This window comes from Manacus candei, unplaced genomic scaffold, assembly GCF_025592945.1.
Source record: "Manacus candei isolate 608988 ecotype Guabito, Panama unplaced genomic scaffold, ASM2559294v1 h1tg000123l, whole genome shotgun sequence".
Lineage (NCBI taxonomy): Eukaryota > Metazoa > Chordata > Aves > Passeriformes > Pipridae > Manacus > Manacus candei.
The window spans coordinates 466,468-489,856 of NW_026138171.1; the positions used below are offsets into that span (position 1 = coordinate 466,468).

Here is a 23,389-nt window from a genome sequence, read left to right on the forward strand (position 1 = left end):
TGCTCGTCACATTCCTGACTCCAGGACCACACTGGGATTCCACCCTGGTGAGGAAAACAGCTGGAAAAAATCAGGAATGCAGAGGGAAAATTTGGAGAAGAAGGAAAATCCACCCATTCCTTCCCCACCTGAGCCTTCCCAGCTTTCCCAAAGGTGCTTTTTGCCCCCAGGGATTGAGGGCAGGATGGATATCCCAGGATTTTCCTTCCTAAATCCTTATTTTCTGAGGGAATGCCATGGGCAGGATGGAAAACACAGCATAGGAATAAAGTGGGGTTTTTTATTCCTAAAAATCCCAAATTCTGGGTTTTATTTGGTGTAGAGAAGCTCCCTGGTGCTCTCCTCTCTCCATCCTTTACCATCCAGCCTCTGGAGCTGGACCACTGGAATTCTGTTCAGAATTCCTGCTTCTGGGAGTCTGATCATCCAGGAGGTTTTATTGGTTTCAAAGGATTCCACTGGTTTGAAGATTCCATTGGTTTGAAGGACTCCATTGGTTTTGAGGATTCCATTGATTTTAAAGATTCCATTGCTTTTGAAGATTCCATTGGATTTGAAGAATTCCATAGGTTTGAAGATTCCATTGGTTTCAAAGGATTGAACTGGTTTTGAAGGATTCCATTGATTTTGAAGGATTCCATTGGTTTTAAAGGATTCCATTGGTTTGAAGAATTCCATTGGTTTTCAGGATTCCATTGGGTTTAGAGGATTTCATTGGATGAGAAGGATTCCACTGGTTTTATGGATTTCATTGATTTTAAGGATTCCATTGGTTTTAGGGATTCCATTGGTTTGAAGATTCCATTGGTTTGAAGGATTCCATTGGTTTGAAGAATTCCATTGGGTTTGAAGAATTCCATTGGTTTTCAGGTTCTATTGGTTTTCAGGATTCCATTGATTTTAAGGATTTCTTTGGATTTGAAGGATTCCATTGGTTTTGAAGGATTCCACTGGTTTTGAAGGATTCCATTGATTTTAAAGGATTCCATTGGTTTTGAGGATTCCATTGATTTTAAAGGATTCCATTGGTTTTGAGGATTCCATTGGTTTTAAGAATTCCTTTGATTTGAAGCATTCCATTGGTTTTGAAGGATTCCATTGGTTTTGAAGGATTCCACTGGTTTTGAAGGATTCCATTGATTTTAAAGGATTCCATTGGTTTTGAGGATTCCATTGGTTTTGAGGATTCCATTGGTTTTGAGGATTCCATTGATTTTAAGGACTCCATTGGTTTTAAGAATTCCATTGGTTTGAAGGAATCCATTGGTTTGAAGAATTCCATTGGTTTTTAAGGATTCCATTGGTTTCAAGGATTCCATTAGTTTTAAGGATTTCATGGGATTTGAAGGATTCCATTGGTTTTGAGGATTCCATTGGTTTGAAGGATTCCATTGGGTTCTGAGGATTCCACTGGATGAGAAGGATTCCATTGATTTTAAGGATTCCATTGGTTTGAAAGATTCCATTGCTTTTGAGGATTCCATTGGATTTGAAGGATTCCATTGGTTTGAAGAATTCCATTGGGTTTGAAGAATTCCATTGGTTTTCAGGTTCCATTGGTTTGAAGGATTCCATTGATTTTAAGGATTTCTTTAGATTTGAAGGATTCCATTGGTTTGAAGGATTCCATTGGTTTTAAGTATTTCATGGGATTTGAAGGATTCCATTGGTTTGAAGGATTCCACTGGTTTGAGGATTCCACTGTTTTTTAAGGATTCCATTGGGTTCTGAGGATTCCACTGGATGAGAAGGATTCCATTGGTTTTTAAGGATTCCATTGGTTTTTAAGGATTCCATTGGTTTTTAAGGATTCCATTGGTTTTTAAGGATTCCATTGGTTTTGAGGATTCCATTGGGTTTAGAGGATTTCATTGGATGAGAAGGATTCCATTGGTTTTGAGGATTCCATTGGGTTTGAAGGATTCCATTGGTTTTTAAGGATTCCATTGGTTTGAAGAATTCCATTGGTTTTGAGGATTCCATTGGTTTTCAGAATTCCATTGATTTTAAGTATTTCTTTGGATTTGAAGGATTCCTTTGATTTGAAGGATTCCATTGGTTTTGAGGATTCCATTGGTTTCAAGGATTCCATTGGTTTCAAGGATTCCATTGGTTTTGAAAGATTCCATTGGTTTGAAGGATTCCACTGGTTTGAAGGATTCCATTGGTTTTGAGGATTCCATTGGTTTTAAGGATTTGATTGATTTTGAAGGATTCCATTGGTTTGAAGGATTTCACTGGATTTGAAGGATTCCATTGGTTTTTAAGGATTCCATTGGTTTTAAGAATTCCTTTGGTTTGAAGGATTCCATTGGATTTGAAGGATTCCATTGGTTTGAAGGATTCCATTGGTTTGAGGATTCCACTGTTTTTTAAGGATTCCATTGGGTTCTGAGGATTCCACTGGATGAGAAGGATTCCATTGATTTTATGGATTCCATTGATTTTAAGGATTCCATTGGTTTTTAAGGATTCCATTGGTTTTGAGGATTCCATTGGTTTAAAGGATTCCATTGGTTTGAAGGATTCCATTGGTTTTGAAGGATTGAACTGGTTTTTAAGGATTCCATTGGTTTTGAGGATTCCATTGTTTTCAAAGGATTCCATTGATTTTGAAGGATTCCATTGGTTTTAAGGATTCCATTGGATTTGAAGGATTCCATTGATTTTGAAGAATTCGATTGGTTTTGAAGGATTCCACTAGTTTGAAGGATTCCACAGGGATGATCCCTAAAAACCAGAATATCCAGGCTTGGGGCAAAAAACCTTTAGTAGGAGAGAGGAAAACTGGATGATTGGAATTGTTTTCCAATGGAAAACCAGTATTTAGGAAAACTGGATGATTGGAATTGTTTTCCAATTAAAAAAACAGTATTTTCTTTAGGAAAACTGAATGATTGGAATTGTTTTCCCATTGAACATTGGTATTTTCTTTAGGAGAGGGGGAGACTGGATCATTGGGATTGTTTTCCAGTTGAACCACCAGTATTTTCTTTAGGAAAACTGAATTATTGGAATTATTTTCCAATGGAAAACCAGTATTTCCTTTAGGAAAACTGGATGATTGGAATTGGTTTCCAATGGAATACCAGTACTTTCTTTAGGAAAACTGAATTATTGGAATTGTTTTCCAATGGAAAACCAGTATTCTTTTTAGGAAAACTGAATTATTGGAACTGGTTTCCAATGGAAAACCAGTATTTCCTTTATGAAAACTGGATTATTGGAATTGTTTTCCAGTGGAAAACCAGTATTTCCAATGGAAACCCAGTAGTTTCCTTAAAAAAATTCCTTTCCTGGCTCTTTGATCCCAACCCTTGAAACGCTCCCAGAGTTGTTTGGGCGTTCCCAAAAATAAATCCCCCAATATTTACATTTCCCCTCCCCATTTTAACATCACTTTTTTTTAGGGCTTCTCCCTCCCCCAAACCTAAACCCGCTCTCGGTGTTTTCCCCCTTTGACAGCTTCCCGAAAAATCCCTTTTTTTTTGGGATTCTGGGAGAAGGGGAAAGGATCAAACCCCCGATGGGGAAACGGCGCCGGGGCTTCCAAACCCCGGCTGGAGAAAACCTTTTTTTCTTGGAATGTGCTGCTGGCACGGCCTGGGAATGACACAGCTGGGAGACATCCAAGGTTTTTTCTGGAACAAAATTCCATTGGGCAAAGGGAAAAATAAAAAAAGGGATCCCAGGCCAAAGCTGGGATTTTATTGCACGAAGTCTCGCCGGTTTGAAAACAAAGCTCTGGCTTTGCTCTCGTGCCTTTGGCTTTGGGTGGACAGGGAAGATGTTCCAGAGGGGAAATCTGGGAAATGTCCCGCTCCAGGAGGAGCCAGGAAAGCCAAAAAAAAAAGGCCTGCTGCTGTCTGGGTTTTTACTGCCAGTTTTCTTCTCTTAAATAAATTTAAATGTTGTTGAAGGTTGGGAAGGACCTCCAAGATCATCAAATCCAACCCCGCCGTGGTTCCCAGCCCATGGCACTGATGCCACATCCAGTCTGTCCTTAAACACCTCCAGGGGGTTCATTTATTACTATCTATTTAATGTTTATTATATGGAATTAATATTTAATTAATTAGTAGTGCTTGTCCCCTGTCTACAGAAAAATTCACAGCAACACTAAAATCATCTAAATCATCTCTCCCTGGTTGCAATAAATGTGAATTTAGGCAACTGTTCATTGTATTCCCAACTCCTACATCAGGCAAAGACTGGAGAAATCCGACTTTTCAGGCAATCAGATGTTTCTTACAGCTTATCCCGAATATTGTGGAGAAATATATCGTTCAAACAACCCCCCTGATGCCTCTGTAATTATAATTTCCTCGTCTTCAGGAAAAAAAAAAAAAAAAAAGACTTTTTATTCCTCTCTGCACCTGCAACCCCTTTTGGAGGCTCCCTGGATAATTGGGATGATTCCAGTGCAATGATTCCCCTCATTTGGGATCAGCCAGTTCTCCCCCGGCCAGAGCAGCAGGATTTTGAGGATGAGGTGCTTTTCCCTGGAAAAGCAGCAAGGCCCATTCCATAAAGCCGTGATTTTTCCCTCTTCTCCTTCCCCAGCAGATTCCAGGAGATCCAGGGACTGGAACAAACTCGCCCAGGGGATCTGGGAATGTGTTTAGTCCGCAGGGAGCGGCACAAAGAAACCTTTTGCAGGCTCTGGTTGGCAGGGAACACCTCTGAGCTCCATGATTGTACCTTCAAAGAATTTGGGCTTTTGGAAAGAAGATTTTATTAATCTAATCTGCCTCCTGGATCCCAGCAGAGCAACCCCAACCTCTGCTCCGAGTGCAGGGAAGTGAATCCCAGAATCAGCTGGGTTGGAAAAGCCCTGAGAGATCCTCCAGCCCAACCCTTGATCCAACCCCGCCGTGGTTCCCAGCCCATGGCACTGATCTAATTAGGAATTAGATCACTAGGAATTAGATTATTAGGAAAAAATACTGTGAAGGTAAAGCTTGCCCAGAGAAGCTGTGGCTGCCCCTGGATCCCTGGAAGTGTCCCAGGCCAGGCTGGAACAACCTGGGATAGTGGGAGGTGTTGGACATGGAACTGGATGGGCTTTGAGGTCCCTTCCCACCCCAACCATTCCAGGATTCCATGATTTTATGTCCCTAAATAAACTCTAACCACTTCCCACTGGCATCTGCTGCATTCTGTGCTGCTCCTGACTTTTCCTGCTCTTGATCCCCCCACAACCCCAATTCCAGGAGCACAGAGGAAGGAACCAACTTCCAATGTGGAGGAACGGGGCGACGAACCTCCCGAAGCAGCACAAACCCCCTTTGCCTTTGGGTTTAACTTTGATTTTTTGGAGTTATTCCAGCCAGTTTCAGGTGTAAATGAAAGAAACCTCTCTGAACTGCTGGATTACAGATCAGAATCATGTCCCATTAAAGATCAGAATCGTGTCTCCCAACCCAACCCTGGTTTCTCTCTTGCAGAAGAGGAAGCGCCGCGAGAAGGACGATGACGTGGTGAGCCTGAACAGCCTGGACTTCAAGGTAACCCAGCTGCTGTCAAATGTTTAAAATGTCAACTCAACAGCTCTGCCAGCTCCTCTGCTGGGTGAGGAACATCCTCCTGTCCCTGTTTGCTTTGCCCCAGCCCCATTTTAGGGCCCGGCCCAGCTGTGTTTGCTCTGGAGAACCAGCTCAGGGTGGGCCCAGTCCTGCTGGGGCGTCTCCCCAGCGCTGCTTTAACCAGATAAACTGCTTTTTTTCCACCTTAAAACTCCTTAATTTACCATGAAATAAATGTTTGGGACCCCCTGCTCGGCAAGAACAGGGACTTCTTTGAGTGCCAGGGAGCAAAACCCTGCAAAGCCTCTGCAAATATCACTTTTGTTTGAAAACAAGCTGGACTGGCTGGGGGGTAAACTGGGTTTAAAGCTGGGATTAAAGGGATTGACAGGCCTACTGAAAATGGAAAACCAGTGTTTTCTTTGGGAAAACTGGATGATTGGGATTGTTTTCCAATGGAAAAGCAGTATTTAGGAAAACTGGATGATTGGAATTGTTTTCCAATGGAAAACCAGTATTTTCTTTAGGAAAACTGAATGACTGGAATTGTTTTCCAATGGAACACCAGTATTTTCTCTAGGAAAACTGGATGATTGGAATTGTTTTCCAGTGGAAAACTGGTATTTCCTTTATGAAAACTGAATTATTGGAATTGTTTTCCAATGGAAAACCACTATATTCTTTATGAAAACTGGATGATTGAGATTGTTTTCCAGTGGAAAATCAGTATTTCCTTTATAAAAACTGAATTATTGGAATCGTTTTCCAATTGAAAACCAGTATTTTCTCTAGGAAAACTGGATGATTGGAATTGTTTTCCAATGGAAAACCAGTGTTTTCTTTAGGAAAACTGGATGCTTGAGATTGTTTTCCAATGGAAAACCAGTATTTTCCTAGGAAAACTGAATTATTGGAATCGTTTTCCAATGGAAAACCAGTATTTAGAAAAACTGGATGACTGGAATTGTTTTCCAATGGAACACCAGTATTCTCTCTAGGAAAATTGAATGATTGGAATTGTTTTCCAATGGAAAACCAGTATTTTCCTAGGAAAACTGAATGATTGGAACTGGTTTCCAATGGAAAACCAGTATTTAGAAAAACTGGATGATTGGAATCGTTTTCCAGTGGAAAATTGGTATTTCCTTTATGAAAACTGAATTATTGGAATTGTTTTCCAATTGAACACCAGTATTTTCTCTAGGAAAACTGGATGATTGGAATTGTTTTCTAATTGAACACCAGTATTTTCTTCATGAAAACTGAATTATTGGAATTGTTTTCCAGTGGAAAATCAGTATTTCCTTTATGAAAACTGAATTATTGGAATTGTGTTCCCATTGAACACCAGTATTTCCTTTATGAAAACTGAATTATTGGAATTGTTTTCCAATGGAAAACCAGTATCTTCTCTAGGAAAATTGAATTATTGGAATTGTTTTCCAATGGAACACCAGTATTTAGGAAAACTGGATGACTGGAATTGTTTTCCTGCTTCCCAATGTCCCTCTGTCCCTCTGGAGAAGGGAAGGGAGCCCAGGAGAGTTTAACTAAGCAGGGTTTAAGGTTAATTAGGCTGAGATTAAAAGCCATTTGCTGGTGGGGCATTTCCTGTGTGAGCTGAAGGTGCCTCATCCCCTCATTTGCATATCTGAATAATTCATGAGCCTCCCCTTCATTGGCCCACGACAGCTCCCAGCAGATTCTGGGCTTTGACCTCTCCTGGTCCGGGTAAAACCACCCCCAAATCCCCCAAAATAATATCAAATAACATCAAATAAATGAATGAAATACATTAATTAAATGCATTAATAAAATACATTAATAAAATACATTAATAAAATAAATGAATGCAATAAATTAATATAATATATTATAAAATATTATAATAAAATAAATTAATAAAATACATCAATAAAATAAGTTAATAAAATATGTTAATAAAAAAATTAATAAAATATATTAATAAAATACATTATTAAAATAAATGAATGAAATACGTTAAACCAAAAATAAATTAATAAAGTATATTAAACAAAAAATAAATTAATAAAATACACTTTTAAAAGTAAACTAATAAAATATGTTAAACCAAAAATAAATGAATAAAATACATTAAACCAAAAATAAATTAATAAAATCCAATAAACCAAAAATAAATTATTAAAATGCATTAAACCAGAAATAAGTTAATAAAATACATTAAAAGAAAAATAAATTAATAAAATATATTAAAACAAAATAAATTAATAAAATACATTAAAACAAAAATAAATTAATAAAATATATTAAAACAAAAATAAATTAATAAAATACATTAAAGCAAAAATAAATTTTAACTCTTTGTTTTATTGATTATTATCATTTTTACCAATTTTAATTATTTGTTTTATTATAATCATTTTACCAATTTTAATTATTTGTTTCATTAATTATTATCATTTTGCCAATTTGAATTCTTTATTTCATTAATTATTATCATTTCACCAATTTTCATTCTTTTTTGCTGTATTAATTATCACCATTTGACCAATCTGAATTCTTTGCTTTATTGATTATTATCATTTTTACCAATTTGAATTCTTTTATTTCCTATTTATTATCATTTTCTCACTGCTGCCCCTGCAGCTCCCAAATCCCTTGGGAGCCAACGGGTGCCTTTCCATGGGCAAGATCATCCCAAATCCCTTGGGAACCAATGGGTGCCTTTCCATGGATCATCCCAAATCCTTTGGGAATCAACAGGTGCCTTTCCATGGATCATCCCAAATCCCTTGGGAACCAATGGGTGCTTTCCATGGATCATCCCAAATCCCTTGGGAGCCAATGGGTGCTTTCCATGGATCATCCCAAATCCCTTGGGAGCCAATGGGGGCCTTTCCATGGATCATCCCAAATCCTTTGGGAATCAATGGGTACCTTTCCATGGATCATCCCAAATCCCTTGGGAACCAATGGGTGCCTTTCCATGGATCATCCCAAATCCCTTGGGAGCCAATGGGTGCCTTTCCATGGGCAGGATCATCCCTAAATAATCCCGGGAAACAGCTCCTTCCATCCCAATAACAACCACCCCACTCCTTCCCATCCCTTTCCCTCTTCCCAAGGCCTTGGATGGGAATTTTCCTGGCCTGGCTGCTTCCTGCAGGAACAGAAATTCCAAATTGATGTTGGAAAACACCCTTTGATCCCGACAAAACCCAACCTCTGGCACCTGGAGCTTCTTGCTCCGTTAATCCCTGTGTCCAACAGCATCCCTGGATTTGCCAGGCCGTGTTTTCCAGCCTTTCTCTCGTATTCCTCAGGTGGAAGTGGCTTCTCCACGAGGATTTGACACCGTCTCCCATGGCACACTCCTGGAAAAGCTGGCAGCCCAGGGCTTGGCCAGGGACACTGTGCTGGGTCAGGAACTGGCTGAGGGCCCAGAGAGTGGTGGGGATGGAGCTGCATCCAGCTGGGATCCGTCCCCAGTGGTGTCCCCAGGGATCAGTGCTGGGCCCAGTCCTGTTTAATGTCTTTATTGATGATTTAGGTGAGGGGATTGAGTCCATCAGCAGCAGATTTGCAGATGACACCAAGTTGGGAGGGAGTGTCGATCAACTGGAAGGCAGGAGGGCTCTGCAGAGGGATCTGGCCAGGCTGGAGAGATGGGCTGACTCCAATGGAATGAAGTTCAACAAGGCCAAGGGCCGGGTCCTGCCCTTTGGCCACAAGAAGCCCCTGCAGCTGCAGGCTGGGCCAGAGGGGCTGGAGAGCAGCCAGGCAGGAAGGGAGCTGGGAGTGGGGATGGACAGGGAGCTGAACATGAGCCAGAGTGTGCCCAGGTGGCCAAGAAGGCCAATGGATCCTGGCCTGGATCAGGAACAGGGTGGCCAACAGGAGCAGGGAAGTGATCCTTCCCCTGTTCTCTGCATTGGTGAGGCCACACCTTGAGTATTGTGTCCAGCTCTGGGCCCTGAGCTCAGGAAGGCCCTGGAGGGGCTGGAGCAGGGCCAGAGAAGAGCAACCAGGCTGGGGAAGGGACTGGAGCCCAAGTGCTGGGAGGAGAGGCTGAGGGAGCTGGGGGGGCTCAGCCTGGAGAGGAGGAGGCTCAGGGGAGACCTCCTCACTCTCTGCAACTCCCTGAAGGGAGGTTATAGCCAGGCGGGGTTGGTCTCTTCTCCCAGGCAACCAGCAATAGGACAAGGGGACATGGGCTCAAGCTCTACCAGGGGAGGTTTAGGTTGGATGTTAGGAAGAAATTCTTTACAGAGAGGGTTGTCAGGCATTGGAACGGCCTACCCAGAGAGGTGGTGGATTCTCCATCCCTGGAGGTTTTTAAAAAGAACTTGGACGTGGCCCTTAGTGCCATGATATGGTAATTGGAGTTTGGATCAGGGGTTGGACTTGATGATCTTGGAGGTCTTTTCCAACTCAATCTATTCTATGATTCTATGATTCTACGATTGTGGAGGTGCCAGAGGTTGGATCTCCCTCCAAATCCACCCGAGCACCGGTTTTTTGGGAGCATTTTTGGTCTCCCGGGAGCTGATTATAAGTCACCATCCCGAAAAAACTGCTGCCTTCCAGGGAAATGCTGCCTTCCAGGGAAATGCTGCCATTCCAGGCCGGCTCCCAAAGCTTTCAGATGACCCAACGAGTCTCCCGGTGGGTGGTTTTTCCAGAATCCCTGCTCCGGATTTGGCTCTGGGTTATAAATATCCGGGAGCTGGAATGTCAAACCCAACTGGGAGAAGGGGAGAGGGGAAAAGCTGCTTGTCTGGAGCACAGACCTGATTTATTCCTTATTTATCCCAGTCCTGTTTTACTCCTTATTTATCCCAGACCTGATTAATTCTTTATTTATCCCAGACCTGATTTATTCCTTATTTATCCCAGTCCTGATTTATTCCTTATTTATCCCAGACTTGATTTATTCCTTATTTATCCCAGTCCTGATTTGCTCCTTATTTATCCCAGACCTGATTTACTCCTTTTTTATCCCAGTCATGATTTGCTCCTTATTTATCCCAGACTTGATTTACTCCTTATTTATCCCAGACTTGATTTACTCCTTATTTATCCCAGACCTGATTTATTCCTTATTTATCCCAGTCCTGGAGCGTGTTCCTGTGCGTTGCACTATAAATAGCACATTAAAAATAGCTGGAAAAAGGGAGGGATGAGGTGGATTTCGGCTCCCAGGAAACGGGATTTCAGACCCTACGGCGAGGAACGGGAATATGGGCAAGATTCCTTCTTGGAATCTTGTCAGCAGCAGGGTTGGGAATAACATGGAGCAATCCCGAAGTGGGTTTGGTTAGGGATGAAATCAAGGAATTCTGGGTGATTTTTGGGACTGGAAATGTGGCCAGACCTGAACCGTGAGGACACTGAAGGTGCTGCAATGACCATTTTCCACTCTTTTGAGCTGAAAATCCCAATCCAGGCCTGGTTTAGGCTGAAAATCCCAATCCAGGCCTGGCTTAGGCTGAAAATCCCAATCCAGGCCTAGGGTTTTGTGTCACCTGGGCCTTCCTGCTGCTCCAACACGTCATTCCCGGGAGTTTTGCCGAGAGAAAAGGCAGGATCAGGCCGTGTGCGTGTCGGAATTCCGGGGCAGAATTCCTGCATCCCACCCTTGGCACCCCTTGGCTGCCCAGTGTCCCTTCAACAACTGGGAAAAAAAACTTCCCTCAGTCTGGAATTGCACACTGAGATTTGGATGCCTGTTTCCTATGGAATTCATTTATTAACCTTAAATATATTCCATGAAGCTTTTGGGGGGGGGGCTGAAATAACTCCGTGGCACGTCAACAACCCGGAGGGAATTCCTGGTTTTTTTCGTGGCAACCCTTCCCAGAATAACTTGGAGCAGCCAGGAATGTCACAGGTATGAGGCCTCCTCCCCCCCGGGCTCAAACAACAACAACAACAAGGGCTGGGGTGGCTCCTCTGTCATCCCAACTCTTCCCAGCTCCCTAATTTAATTTGATTGTAGGAATCAAGCAGGAATTTTGCTCCTGGCAGTGAAAAATCTCCAGGTGGGGCTGGGGGAGGGATGTTTTTAATCCCTCCCTGGCAGGAGAGCAGGAAGAACTGGTCTGTTGGAGGGGCAGGAGAGGGCAAAATCCAGGTTTTGCTCCGGGTCAGGGAGCACAGAGGGAGATGGTCTGGGGTGGAAGGGAAAGTCCTGAGTTACAGGGAAACTGGGACTGTGGGAATCCCAAAGCCTGGTTGGTCTGTTCTGCTGCACAGGGAACGGTTCTCCTTCCTTATTCCGTCGGGTTTGGTGTTCCAGAGTCCCTCACCGGGACCCTCTCCAAGGTCAGGGCAGCAAGAACCCGTCACATGGGGCTCATCTCACCCCTTGGAATGGATCCCTGGGGTTCCTGGGGCTCACCTCCATCCCTCAGGATGGATCCCTGGTGCTCATCTCCATCTCTTGGGATGGATTTATGGGGCTCATCTCATCCCTCAGGATGGATCTATGGAGCTCATCCCACCCCTCAGGATGGATCCCTGGGATTCCTGGGGCTCATCTCACCCCTCAGGATGGATCCCTGGGGTTCCTGGGGCTCACCTCCATCCCTCAGGATGGATCCCTGGTGTTCATCTCCATCCCTCAGGATGGATTCCCGGTGCTCATCTCATCCCTCAGGATGGATCTATGGAGCTCATCCCATCCCTCAGGATGGATTCCTGCTGCTCATCTCATCCCTCAGGATGGATTCCTGGAGTTCATCTCCATCCCTCAGGATGGATCTATGGAGCTCATCTCCATCCCTCAGGATGGATTCCTGGAGCTCATCTCCATCTCTTGGGATGGATTTATGGAGCTCATCCCATCCCTCAGGATGGATCTATGGAGCTCATCCCATCCCTCAGGATGGATTCCTGGAGCTCATCCCATCCCTCAGGATGGATCTATGGAGCTCATCTCATCCCTCAGGATGGATTCCTGGTATTCCTGGTGCTCCCTCAGGATGGATTGATGGAGTTCATCTCCATCCTCAGGATGGATCTATGGAGCTCATCTTATCCCTCAGGATGGATCCCTGGTGCTCACCTCCATCTCTTGGGATGGATTTATGGGGCTTATCTCATCCCTCAGGATGGATCTATGGAGCTCATCCCATCCCTCAGGATGGATCTATGGAGCTCATCCCATCCCTCAGGATGGATTCCTGGTGCTCATCCCATCCCTGGGGATGGATTTTGCCTCCAGCCGGTGCCGGCTGATCCATCGGGACGCAGCTGCCACACAAACCCCCTCCCATTCCAACCTGGAGCCGCTTCTTTTAGGGCTCCTTATTCCTTTAAGGCCTTTCCCACCCCTTTCCCTGAACACAGGGCGCTTTTCCAAGGGTACAAATCCCTCTTCCCGTGCCAGAGGCAGCCCTGTTGCATCATCCCACGGGGCCCCTCGTGTTCCCAGCCCGTGACCTCAGCGGGGCCTGGCGTCACCGGGAATGACTCACTCCCAAAGTGTCACCTCAGAGTCAGGGATCTCCTGGGAGGTGAATCAGGGGGGGACAATTAAACACTTCACGGGCCAGCTGAGGTGTTCTGGGACACGGGACACCTCCAGGACATCCCCAGGGAAAACATTGCCAGGGAAAAACATCCCCAGGACTTCTCGGTCTGGTGTCACCTCTGGGAGTGTGACTCTGGTTCACCCCTTCCCTTCACAGCTCCTGGCTCTTCACCCCTGCTTTTATTTTCAGTTGGCTCTGCTGCATCTCCCTGGGAGAAAAAAAAAAGGGTCCAGAACTACTCCTGAAGCTTTAGGCCGAGTTTAACAAAGCCTCGAGCTGAGACTGGAGGAGAAGTGGGTTTGATGCTCCAGCAGTGCCCAGCTCAGTCTTCTCTGATGTTTTCTCCTTGGATCTTGTCAGCAGCAGGGCTGGGAATAACATGGAGCAATCCCCAGGTGTCCTGGGTGTAAAATCAGGGAATTCTGAGGCGTCCTGTGTGATTTTTGGGGACTGGAAGTGTGGCCAGACCTGAACCGTGAGGACACCGAAGGGGCTGCAATGACCATTTTCTGCTGTTTTTTAGGCTGAAAATCCCAATCCAAGCCTGGTTTAGGCTGAAAATCCCAATCCAGGCCTAGGGTTTTGTGTTACCTGGGCCTTCCTGCTGCTCCAACACGTCATTCCCGGGAGTTTTGCCGAGAGAAAAGGCAGGATCGGGCCGTGTGCGTGTCGGAATTCCGGGGCAGAATTCCTGCATCCCACCCTTGGCACCCCTTGGCTGCCCAGTGTCCCTTCAACAACTGGAGCATTTTAACTGGGAAAAATGTTCTGGAATTGCACACTGGGATTTGGATGCCTGTTTTCTATGGAATTAATTAGTTTATTAATCTTAAATTCCTGCATCCCACGCTTGGCAACCCCTGGACTACCCAGAAATGGGTTTGATGCTTCCCAAAAAAAAAATGGATCCAACCCACTGCAGGGTTTTCCTGCTCCTCCCCAGAGTCTGCATCTCTTTGGTGTTAAAAATGCTTTTTTTCCGTGATTTTTAGTCATCCAAAAAAAGGGGGTTTTGTGTCTGGAAGAGCCACAGTCTGTCCTCGGTGTATCCCAAATTTCTGATGATCCCACAGTGGAGAATTCTGGCAGAGGTGAAGTGGGTGCAGATTTGCTGAGAGAAGCAAACAGAGCCCTCCTAAAAAAATAGCCAGGGGAGGGGACAGCAGGACTTTCCTCCTCTTCTTCCTCCTCCTCCTCCTCATTCCTCATTCCTCAAAAACGCTGGGAACACGCCCCAAAATTCCACTCCACAGGTGGGAACCACCAAAACCCAGTCCAGTTTTATTTTTACCCAGCACCTTTTTATTCCCAGAGGTTTTGCAGGAATAAAAACGTCGAGTTGGGACAAACAAAGAGTAAAAAAAAACACGAAATCCTTGGCAAGTCCCAGCCAGGGGCCTGCTGGGACAGGATCCCCTGGGAGACAAGGGGAGAGGCTGGGCCCAGCCCTTTGCCTGACAAAGCTCAGAGCAGACTTCAAAGTGCAGGTCTAGACAGGAATTCTGGGTCGTTGGGGTTGGGTTGTTGGGGGTTTTTTTTAAGCAAGGTAAAGAAAAACAACTCCCAGCAGCAGCGAAGGTTTGATATTCCAGAGGGGTGGGAGAGTCCCAGCCCGGGAGGAGCTGGTCCCACCAGCTGCTCCTGGGAGGAGGTGGTAGGGGAAAAAAACCCTGAAAAATGGGGGAAAACCCCCCCAAAAAAAAAGTTTGGTTTTGTGTCTTTTCGGCACAAGGGTTTGGAATTGTGGGATTGTGGAATGTTAAGGGGTCAGAATGGAACTTAAATCCCATCCAGTGCCATTCTCTGCCCGCACCTTCCACCATCCCAGGTTGTTCCATCCTGGCCTTGGACACTCCCGGGGATCCAGGGGCAGCCTCAGCTTCTCTGGGAAATCCGTTCCAGTCCCGCCCCATCCTCCCAGCCAGGAATTCCTTCCCAATATCCCACCTAAATTTCCCCCCTCTGGATTTGTATCCCTCTCTCCGTGTCCCATCCCTGCATGGATTTCAAACCCCTTTCCCCGGTGGGGTGTGATGGAACAGCCCCCTCAGCCCTCCGTGGGGGCTCCCCCTTGTCCTGCCTTGAGGCAGAACCTCCCAGAGATCCCATTTTTCAGCGAATCCCGGGATGGGTCAGGTTGGAAGGGCCTGCAGTGGGTCACTGCTCCAGCCCCAGGAGCCCATGGCACAGGATTGTGTCCAGAGGGTTCTGGAATATTAACAGTGAGGGAGACTCCCTGTTCAGTGCTCAGGGATGAAGTTTTTCCTCATGTCCAGGTGGAACTTTCTGGGCATCAATTCCCACCCGTTCCTCTTGTCCTGTCCCTGGGCTCCCTCTCCATCCTCCGATCCCTCCCTGCAGACCCTCAGAGTGATAAAACCCCTCTCAGCCTTTTCTCCAGGCTAAACAGCTCCCTCAGCTCCTCCTCTTAAGGGAGATGCTCCAATCCTTTCATCATCTCCACATTCCTGCCCTGGACCCGCTCCGGGATCTCCCGGAGTCACGGGATGGGTCAGCTTGGAAGGGACCACAGTGGTCACCTGCTCCAACCTCCCCCTCTCTCTTGTCCTGAGGAGCCCAGCCCCGCCCGCAGCACCCCAGCTGTGCCTCCGCAGGGCTGAGCCGAGGGGCAGGAATTTTTGGGGAGATTTCGGAACAAATTGGGGCTCCCGGAGTGTCCAGTCCCCAGTGGGCGTGGCTTGGGGGGCGTGGCTTGTACCGGCGGGGGCGTGGCCTCCCCGCTGGCTCCGCCCCCCTGGGTGAGGTCGGGGCGCGGCGCGCGGAGCCCTCAGAGCGCGATGAGCGCGGGCTGAGGGAGGGTCGGGGGTGGGGTGGGGGAAGGAAATCGCCGCCATGGTGGCTCACGACGAGCTCGGGGGGCTGCTGCCCATCAAAAGGACTATCCGCGTCATCGACGCGCAGAACCAGCACTTCAGGGAGCAGGAGGTGAGCGGCGAAGGGGAAAACGGGGGGGTTATTTGAGGGGAAAGGGTTTGCGTGAGGGGGGAGCTCCCTCAGCGTCTCGCTGGCCGCGCCTGAGGGGAGAGGGCGAGGCGGGTGCGCTGCCCGCTGCGAGCCGGGCGGAGCGAGGGGCACCCGGCCCTTTAAATAACTCTCTCTGTACACTTTAGTCATTATATACGCGCGGGTGTATGTATATATATCGTCTATATACATATTTAAGTTCATAGCCCCTGAGGAGTGGGGGACCAGTGCGCCAAAACCCACCTGGGCGCCTCACCTGACCCCGCTCCTCCCAGGGGAATTTTCACGTAAAAATCGCCGGGTTTCGTTTAAAAAAATCGCCGGTTTTCATTTAAAAAAATCGCCGGTTCTCATTTAAAAACCACCCCGTGCCTCTCTGCGCTCTTTCCACTGTCGGGGAGGGTTTTTTTTTCCCTAATTAGGTGCTAAAAAAACCCTCGTGGGGGGTTGCGCGGGCTTTTGAGGGCTCTGGTTTGTTGTTATTTTTTTATCGCGTGTTGTTATGTAGATGGCAATAATTGCGGCTCCTCGGTAGGTGTGTTCTGGTGTCTCCTGCTGCCACAGGAGAGCAAAAGTTCAGCAGCCAGGTAGGGACCGGCTGCCTTGGGCTGGGTTTATTGCCCAGATTAGCGCCGAGATTAAGTGGAAAAGTTTCTTAAAAAAAAAAAAAAAAAGGCATTTCCAGACGTTCTCTTGAGGGCTCAGCCTCCGAAAATCCTGGCGCTGGAACAGCCCAAACTTGGGCAATCTCATTGTGCGAAAGGGAAACCAGATGTTGGGGGGAGAGAGAGAGAAAAAAAAAAGAACATAAAGCAGAGCTCTGGAAGGGAGGGTAAAATCGCCCTCTTAAATTCTTAATCGGCCGAGCCAGCGCTCCTCGAGTGCTGGGGGAGCCGCTGAACCTAATTGGGGTTTTGTCCCTGGGTTGGGAACAGGGAATTCGGGAAAGGAGGGATGTTCCCTTCGAGTTCGGAGCGTTTCGGAACAGCCTGAACTCTTAAACCGGCACGTGGACCTTTAGACAGTCTGGTCATGTGCCGATGATTTCTGGCACGAGTTGTTCCAGCTGCTGACTAAAAAAATCCCTTTTTTTTTTTTTTTTTTTTTTTGCTGAATTGGCTGAATTCAGAGAATTCAGGAGAAGTTTTGCCATGCGTGGTTTCTCCACGGGTCACCCTGTTTTTGTCCCGGGACAGGCACGTAGGACATTGCACTCTAGTAAAGGGAGCCTCGTAAAAACCACTTAATTATTACCCAGCACGGGGGGAAAGGTTGTGGGTGTGATGCCGGTTGCGGGAAAACCTTCCTTGCTCAAAAGTAGAGCCTGGATTTCTTTCTTTTGGTGCTGCAACCTTTTAATGGCTTAAACCCGCACTTAGAAGCGCTGGGAGGAATTCCATCGGTGTGAAATCTCGCCTGGCACAAATTTAGCTTTAGTGTCTGTGCTCGTGATGTGTAATTCGCTTTTAATAAAGTGAAAAAAAAAAAAACCAGTTCGTGGAACTGTTGACCCCGCCGGGGTTTTTAATTATCTGTGGGGGTGCTGTAACACCACGGGCTCGGTACAGAAACTTCCCCCAGCCCTCCTTCTAATCTGGGTTCCTGCGAGGAACACGGAGACAGGAGGCTCATTGTTTGCAAGCCCGGGACTAAAAAAAAACCCCTCCTGAGCCCCAGTTATCCGCAGTATGAAGTGCAGGGAGTCTCGGCTTACAGCAGGCTGAGCCGGGCTTTAGGGGGAGTGCGTGACCCTGAGCTGGAACCCGGAGCCCAGACAAGGTGAAGCTGCCAAGGAGAAGGAGGGGGGGTTTATTTTTCCTCCTCCGGCCTCGGATCAAACGCTGGAAGGAGAAGAAGGAGCAGATGCTTTTTTTTGGCAGTCGGGCCGTGTCTGAGGAGCTCTCACAGGACTGAAAGCGGGATTTTTTATTTATTTATTTTTTTATTTTTTTCCTTTTAAGACAGGGAAAACGGCCTTTGGCTAAGTTGGATTTGTAGGTACAGGAGTTCCTCTCTCGGGCACAAACTGTGGGATTCCTCCCTCCCTCTCGTCCCTCCTCGCTTGTCGTGTGTCAACTGTTCCCCAAATCCATTTCTAATCCCCGGGAGCCCCGCGGAGAGGCAGGAATTCCTCGGGCACGTGCCTCATCCCGGCACAGATGTGCTGGGAAAGGCATTCCCACATGTCCCCTGGCACCGGGAGCCTGTCACTGGAGCTGACCCTTGCACGGTGACCTGCAAAATGCTGCTCGAGCCTCCCCGCAGCTTTCTTGCTATTCCTTTTCGGTGTCACATTTTATTTTTTTTCTTCTTCTCCGGGCTATTTTTATCCCTCCCTGGCCCTGCCAGAGCCGTGTGTGGCTTTGTGTCTGTGTTTTCCCTGCCTGCAGCCCGAGCTTCTCTTGGCTCTTCTCTTGGCTCGTGTCTCTTTTATCCCGATCTCTGATTTTTTTTTCGAGGAGTAAATAAATAAATACCTCTCCTTTCCTTCCACTCCGAAACATCTGCACCTAATTAATGCTCTTTTCGAGCCCGGCCTTCTGCATAATCCTTTCCCAAACTACCCCTGCCTCGAGCCCGGTGGCGAAAGGAAAAGAAACAACTGCAGCAAAATTCCCAGTTGGTTTTTTTTTCCTTACCCAAACCCAGGGTCGAGAACACTCTTTTCCCTTGAGATCACCCAGACGTTTCGAGCTTCAGTGCTGTGCCAAGAGCTCTTTGTGTCCTTCAATTGTTTCTTTTCATGTTTTCTCCCCCCCACCCCTGCAGCTCCCGAGGCTGAATTAGGGTGAGCTCACCCTTGAGCTCACCTCCTCCTCCTCCTCCCGTGTGGGATGAGCCACTCCTGGGCTCGTGTTGCTGAAATCAGAGCTGACACATACGTGGAGCTCTGCTGCTTCCTCAATCCCATGACTGGAATCCAGCCCTGGCTGTTCCCCTTCCCCCTATTTTTAATTTTTATTTTTATTTTCTTTTTCATTTTGAGAATTTGTGGCTTCTCTCACCGCCCAGAGCAAAGATTCGGGCACCAAACTGAGCTGGAAATAAAGACCGGGCCTGAGCAGCCTCCTCAGGCTTTTGCCCTTTCGAAACACAAGAGGAGAATTTCACCACTAATTAACCAATTTTCACTGAGGCGACCCCAAAAAGCGGCTGAGCTTCACGTTGAGAAACATCCTCGTGCTCAATGAGTCACGGGAGCACCAGGACACCCCTCCGAGCTTTAAATCCATCCCTTCCCCCCTGCGCACACCTTTCCTGTCGGGGTCAAACGCGTCGATTGGCAGCAGATCTGAAGCAGCGGGAGGTTTGCTCGGGGCGTTCCCTCTTCCCCCGGCAGCGCTCGGGGCCGGGCCGGGCTCGGGCTCCCGGCGGGGATTAAAGTGGTGGAGAAAAGCAGAAGCTCCGGCTTTCAGATCCAAACGAAGGCGGAAGGAAAATTACGGCGGGTTGGGGGGGTGGGGGAGAGAGCCCAGGAGGAGGAGGAGAACTTGTAAAGTGAAGCTTTTCAGCTTTTCTCCATCAGAAATGTTCAGCCTGTGGTGGTTTGTTAGGAGAGCCCAGGAGGAGGAGGAGACCTTGCGAAGTAAAGCTTTTCAGCTTTTTCTCCATGAAGAATGTTCAGCCTGTGGTGGTTTGATGTTTGTTAGGAGAGCCCAGAAGGAGGAGATGTTGCAAAGTGAAGTTTTTAAGCTTTTCTCCACCAGGAATGTTCGGCCTGTGGTGGTTTGTTAGGAGAGCCCAGGAGGAGGAGGAGACTTAAGCTTTTCTCCATGAGGAACGTTCATCCTGTGGTGGTTTGATGTTTGTTAGGAGAGCCCAGGAGGAGGAGGAGCCCTTGCAAAGTAAAGCTTTTCAGCTTTTTCTCCATGAAGAATGTTCAGCCTGTGGTGGTTTGTTAGGAGAGCCCAGAAGGAGGAGGAGACTTAAGCTTTTCTCCATGAGGAACGTTCATCCTGTGGTGGTTTGATGTTTGTTGGGAGAGCTCAGGAGGAGGAGATGTTGCAAAGTGAAGCTTTTCAGCTTTTCTCCTCTCAGTGGGTGAGGAATGTTCATCCTCTGGTGGTTTGATGTTTGTTGGGAGAGCCCAGGAGGAGGAGGAGATGTTGCAAAGTGAAGCTTTTTTAAGCCTTTCTCCCTGAGGAATGTTCAGCCTCTGGTGGTTTGATGTCTGTTGGGAGAGCCCAGGAGGAGGAGGAGACCTTGCAAAGTGAAGCTTTTAAGCTTTTCTCTTCTCAGTTAGTGAGGAATGTTCATCCTGTGGTAGTTTGATGTCTGTTGGGAGAGCCCAGGAGGAGGAGGAGACCTTGCAAAGTGAAGCTTTTAAGCTTTTCTTTTCTCCATTTCAGCCTGTGGTGGTTTGATGTTTGTTAGGAGAGCCTGAGCTGCTTTTCCCTCCAAACTAAAACGGGCAAACAGGTTTTTGCTCCCAAGGAAAAGCTGCTAAAAGGCAGCAGCACATCCCAGCTCCACCTTTAGGTGACAACCACTCGCCTCTATTTCTGTTCAAAGCACACCAGCCCGGTTTTAATCCTGCCTGGTGTTCTCCTCCCACTTTCTCACCTCTGATGTTCTCTCCCCTCTTTCCCACCTCTGATGTTCTCACCTCTGATGTTCTCTCCCCTCTTTCACACCTCTTCGTGGTCTAATTGCAGCCAGGGGAAGTTCAGGCAAATATTTACAGCCTCTGCTTTCCTTTTCCCTGCTTCCAAAGGCTCTCCTTGCCGGGTTTCCTGCTCCTGGAGCAGGTTGGTGTTGGTTTAAACCTGCCTGGGCAGCTGGAGAAGCCTCAATCTGGAGTTCAGCAAAGCCTTTGACACCGTCTCCCCCAGCACACTCCTGGAAAAGCTGCAGCCCAGGGCTTGGCCAGGGGCACTCTGGGCTGGGTGAGGAACTGGCTGAGGGCCCAGAGAGTGGTGGGGATGGAGCTGCATCCAGCTGGGATCCGTCCCCAGGGGTGTCCCCAGGGATCAGTGCTGGGCCCAGTCCTGTTCAGTGTCTTTATTGATGATTTAGAGGAGGGGATGGAGGGAACCATCAGCACATTGCAGGTGAGCCCAAGCTGGGGGAGTGTTGATGTGCAGGAGGGCTCTGCAGAGGGCCCTGGCCAGGCTGGATCCATGGGCTGATTGCAAGGGGCTGAGGTTCCCCAAGGCCAAGGGCCGGGTCCTGCCCTTGGGCCACAACAACCCCCTGCAGCTGCAGGCTGGGCCAGAGGGGCTGGAGAGCAGCCAGGCAGGAAGGGAGCTGGGAGTTGGGCTGGGCAGGGAGCTGAACATGAGCCAGAGTGTGGCCAGGGGGGCAAGAGGGCCAATGGATCCTGGCCTGGCTCAGGAACAGGGTGGCCAACAGGTCCAGGGAAGTGATTCTGCCCCTGGACTCAGCGCTGGGGAGGCCACCCCTGGAGTGCTGTGTCCAGCTCTGGGCCCTGAGCTCAGGAAGGCCCTGGAGGGGCTGGAGCAGGGGCAGAGAAGAGCAGCCAGGCTGGGGAAGGGACTGGAGCCCAAGTGCTGGGAGGAGAGGCTGAGGGAGCTGGGGGGGCTCAGCCTGGAGAGGAGGAGGCTCAGGGGAGACCTCCTCACTCTCTGCAACTCCCTGCCAGGAGGGGGGAGCCGGGGGGGGTTGGGCTCTTTTCCCAGGCAACCATCAGCAAGACAAGAGGGCTCGGTCTTCAGCTGTGCCAGGGGAGGTTTAGGTTGGAGATCAGGAAGAATTTCTTTGCAGAGAGGGTGCTCAGCCATTGGAATGGGCTGCCCAGGGCAGTGGGGGATTCTCCATCCCTGGAGGTGTTTAAGGACAGACTGGATGTGGCATCAGTGCCATGGGCTGGGAACCACGGCGGGGTTGGATCAAGGGTTGGGCTGGAGGATCTCGGAGGTCCCTTCCAACCCAGCTGATTCTGGGATCCCGTGATTCCAGCCCAGCTGATCTGGGATTCTGGGCCTCAGTGGTTTGTCCTGTGTTTGTTCCAGGAGCCCAGCACCAAGCGGGTCCGGCCCCTGGCTCGGGTCACGTCCTTGGCAAACCTGATCTCTCCGGTCAGAAATGGGGCCGTTCGGCGCTTCGGGCAGACCATCCAGGTAAAAAAAAACAGGAATTCCGGTCCTAATTCCACAGGTTTGGGGAAAGGACCAACTGGGAATTGGGTAAAAAGGGGGATTTTGGGAGGCTTCTCTTGAAAATCAGCAACGTAAGGATGGGAGAGTCACTTGGAGCAGAAGGGGGAGAGATGAGTTATTGAGGGTTTAAAGAATAGAGAAATGAAGTTTAGTTGTTTATATATTTATTTATGTGATTTATATATTTATAAATCTATTTTTATATTTATTTTTAAATAAAAATAACGAGATATAGGTCACTTGGAGCACAGGGGGGGAAACAAGTTATTGAGAGTTTAAAGAATAAAGAAGTGAAGTTTAGTTGTTTATATATTTATTTATGTAATTTATGTATTTATAAATCTATCTTTATATTTATTTTTTAATAAAAATAGATAGAACTAGAGGTAGGTCACTTGGAGCACAGGGGTAGAAACAAGTTATTGAGGGTGTAAGTAATAAAAAAATGAAGTTCAGTCGTTGATATATTTATTTATATAGTTTATATATTTATAAATGTATTTATATATTTATTTTTTTAATGAAAATAGCCAGATAGAGAGAGATTTCTTTTAATTTTTTAGAATTTTTTTATGGTTTTTAGTGGAGTTTTTTGGGGGGAAAGTTAATTTCTTTTAATTTTTTAAAGAATTTTTTTAAAATTTTTTTTTTAATGGGGGTTTTAAATGGGAGGTTTTTTAATGTTTTTTTTAAATTTTTTTGTAATTTCTTTTTAATATATTTTTAAATTTTATGGCAATGTTTGTTTTTTGATTCCCTGCAGTCGTTCACCCTCCGCAGCGACAGCAAATCCCCCGGCTGTTCCCAGAAATCCTGGAGCAGATCCGCAGCTCCCACTCCCCCAAAAAGAAGGAACAGCGTCCTGTGGTCGGAAATGTTGGATGTCAACACCAAGGAGTCCCTGAGCTCCAAGGAAATCAAGCGCCAGGAGGTAGGGGGGGATTGGGAAAAGCAGCCAATTCCAGCTAATTTGTCCTTCCTGAGGGAAAAGAGTCTCTGAGATCCAAGGAAATCAAGTGCCAGGAGGGTAGGGTGGGATTGGGAATGGGAATTCCTGCCTTTGTCCTTCCCAAGGGAAAAGAGTCCCTGAGCAACAAGGAAATCAATACCAGGAGGTAGGATGGGATTGGGAAAGGGAATTCCAGCCAATTTGTCCTTCCCGAGGGAAAAGAGTCCCTGAGCAACAAGGAAATCAGGCACCAGGAGGTAGGGTGGGATTGGGAAAGGGAATTCCTGCCTTTGT

The 23,389-nt window shown here is 47.2% G+C and overlaps 1 protein-coding gene across 2 annotated transcripts in view; it reads left to right on the top strand.

Moving 5' to 3' along the window:
* NET1 (neuroepithelial cell transforming 1) overlaps positions 1-23,389 on the top strand; it is a 63,467-nt gene that overhangs the window by 30,551 nt on the left and 9,527 nt on the right. Inside the window, exons 3-5 of one of the 2 annotated variants that reach the window (XM_051770686.1) lie at positions 5,448-5,507; positions 22,000-22,107; positions 22,910-23,077. In XM_051770686.1, coding sequence (XP_051626646.1) covers positions 5,448-5,507; positions 22,000-22,107; positions 22,910-23,077 — 336 coding nt within the window. Of the gene's footprint in view, positions 1-5,447; positions 5,508-15,844; positions 15,989-21,999; positions 22,108-22,909; positions 23,078-23,389 lie in introns of those variants that run through there. The other variant, XM_051770687.1, reaches the window with a different exon arrangement.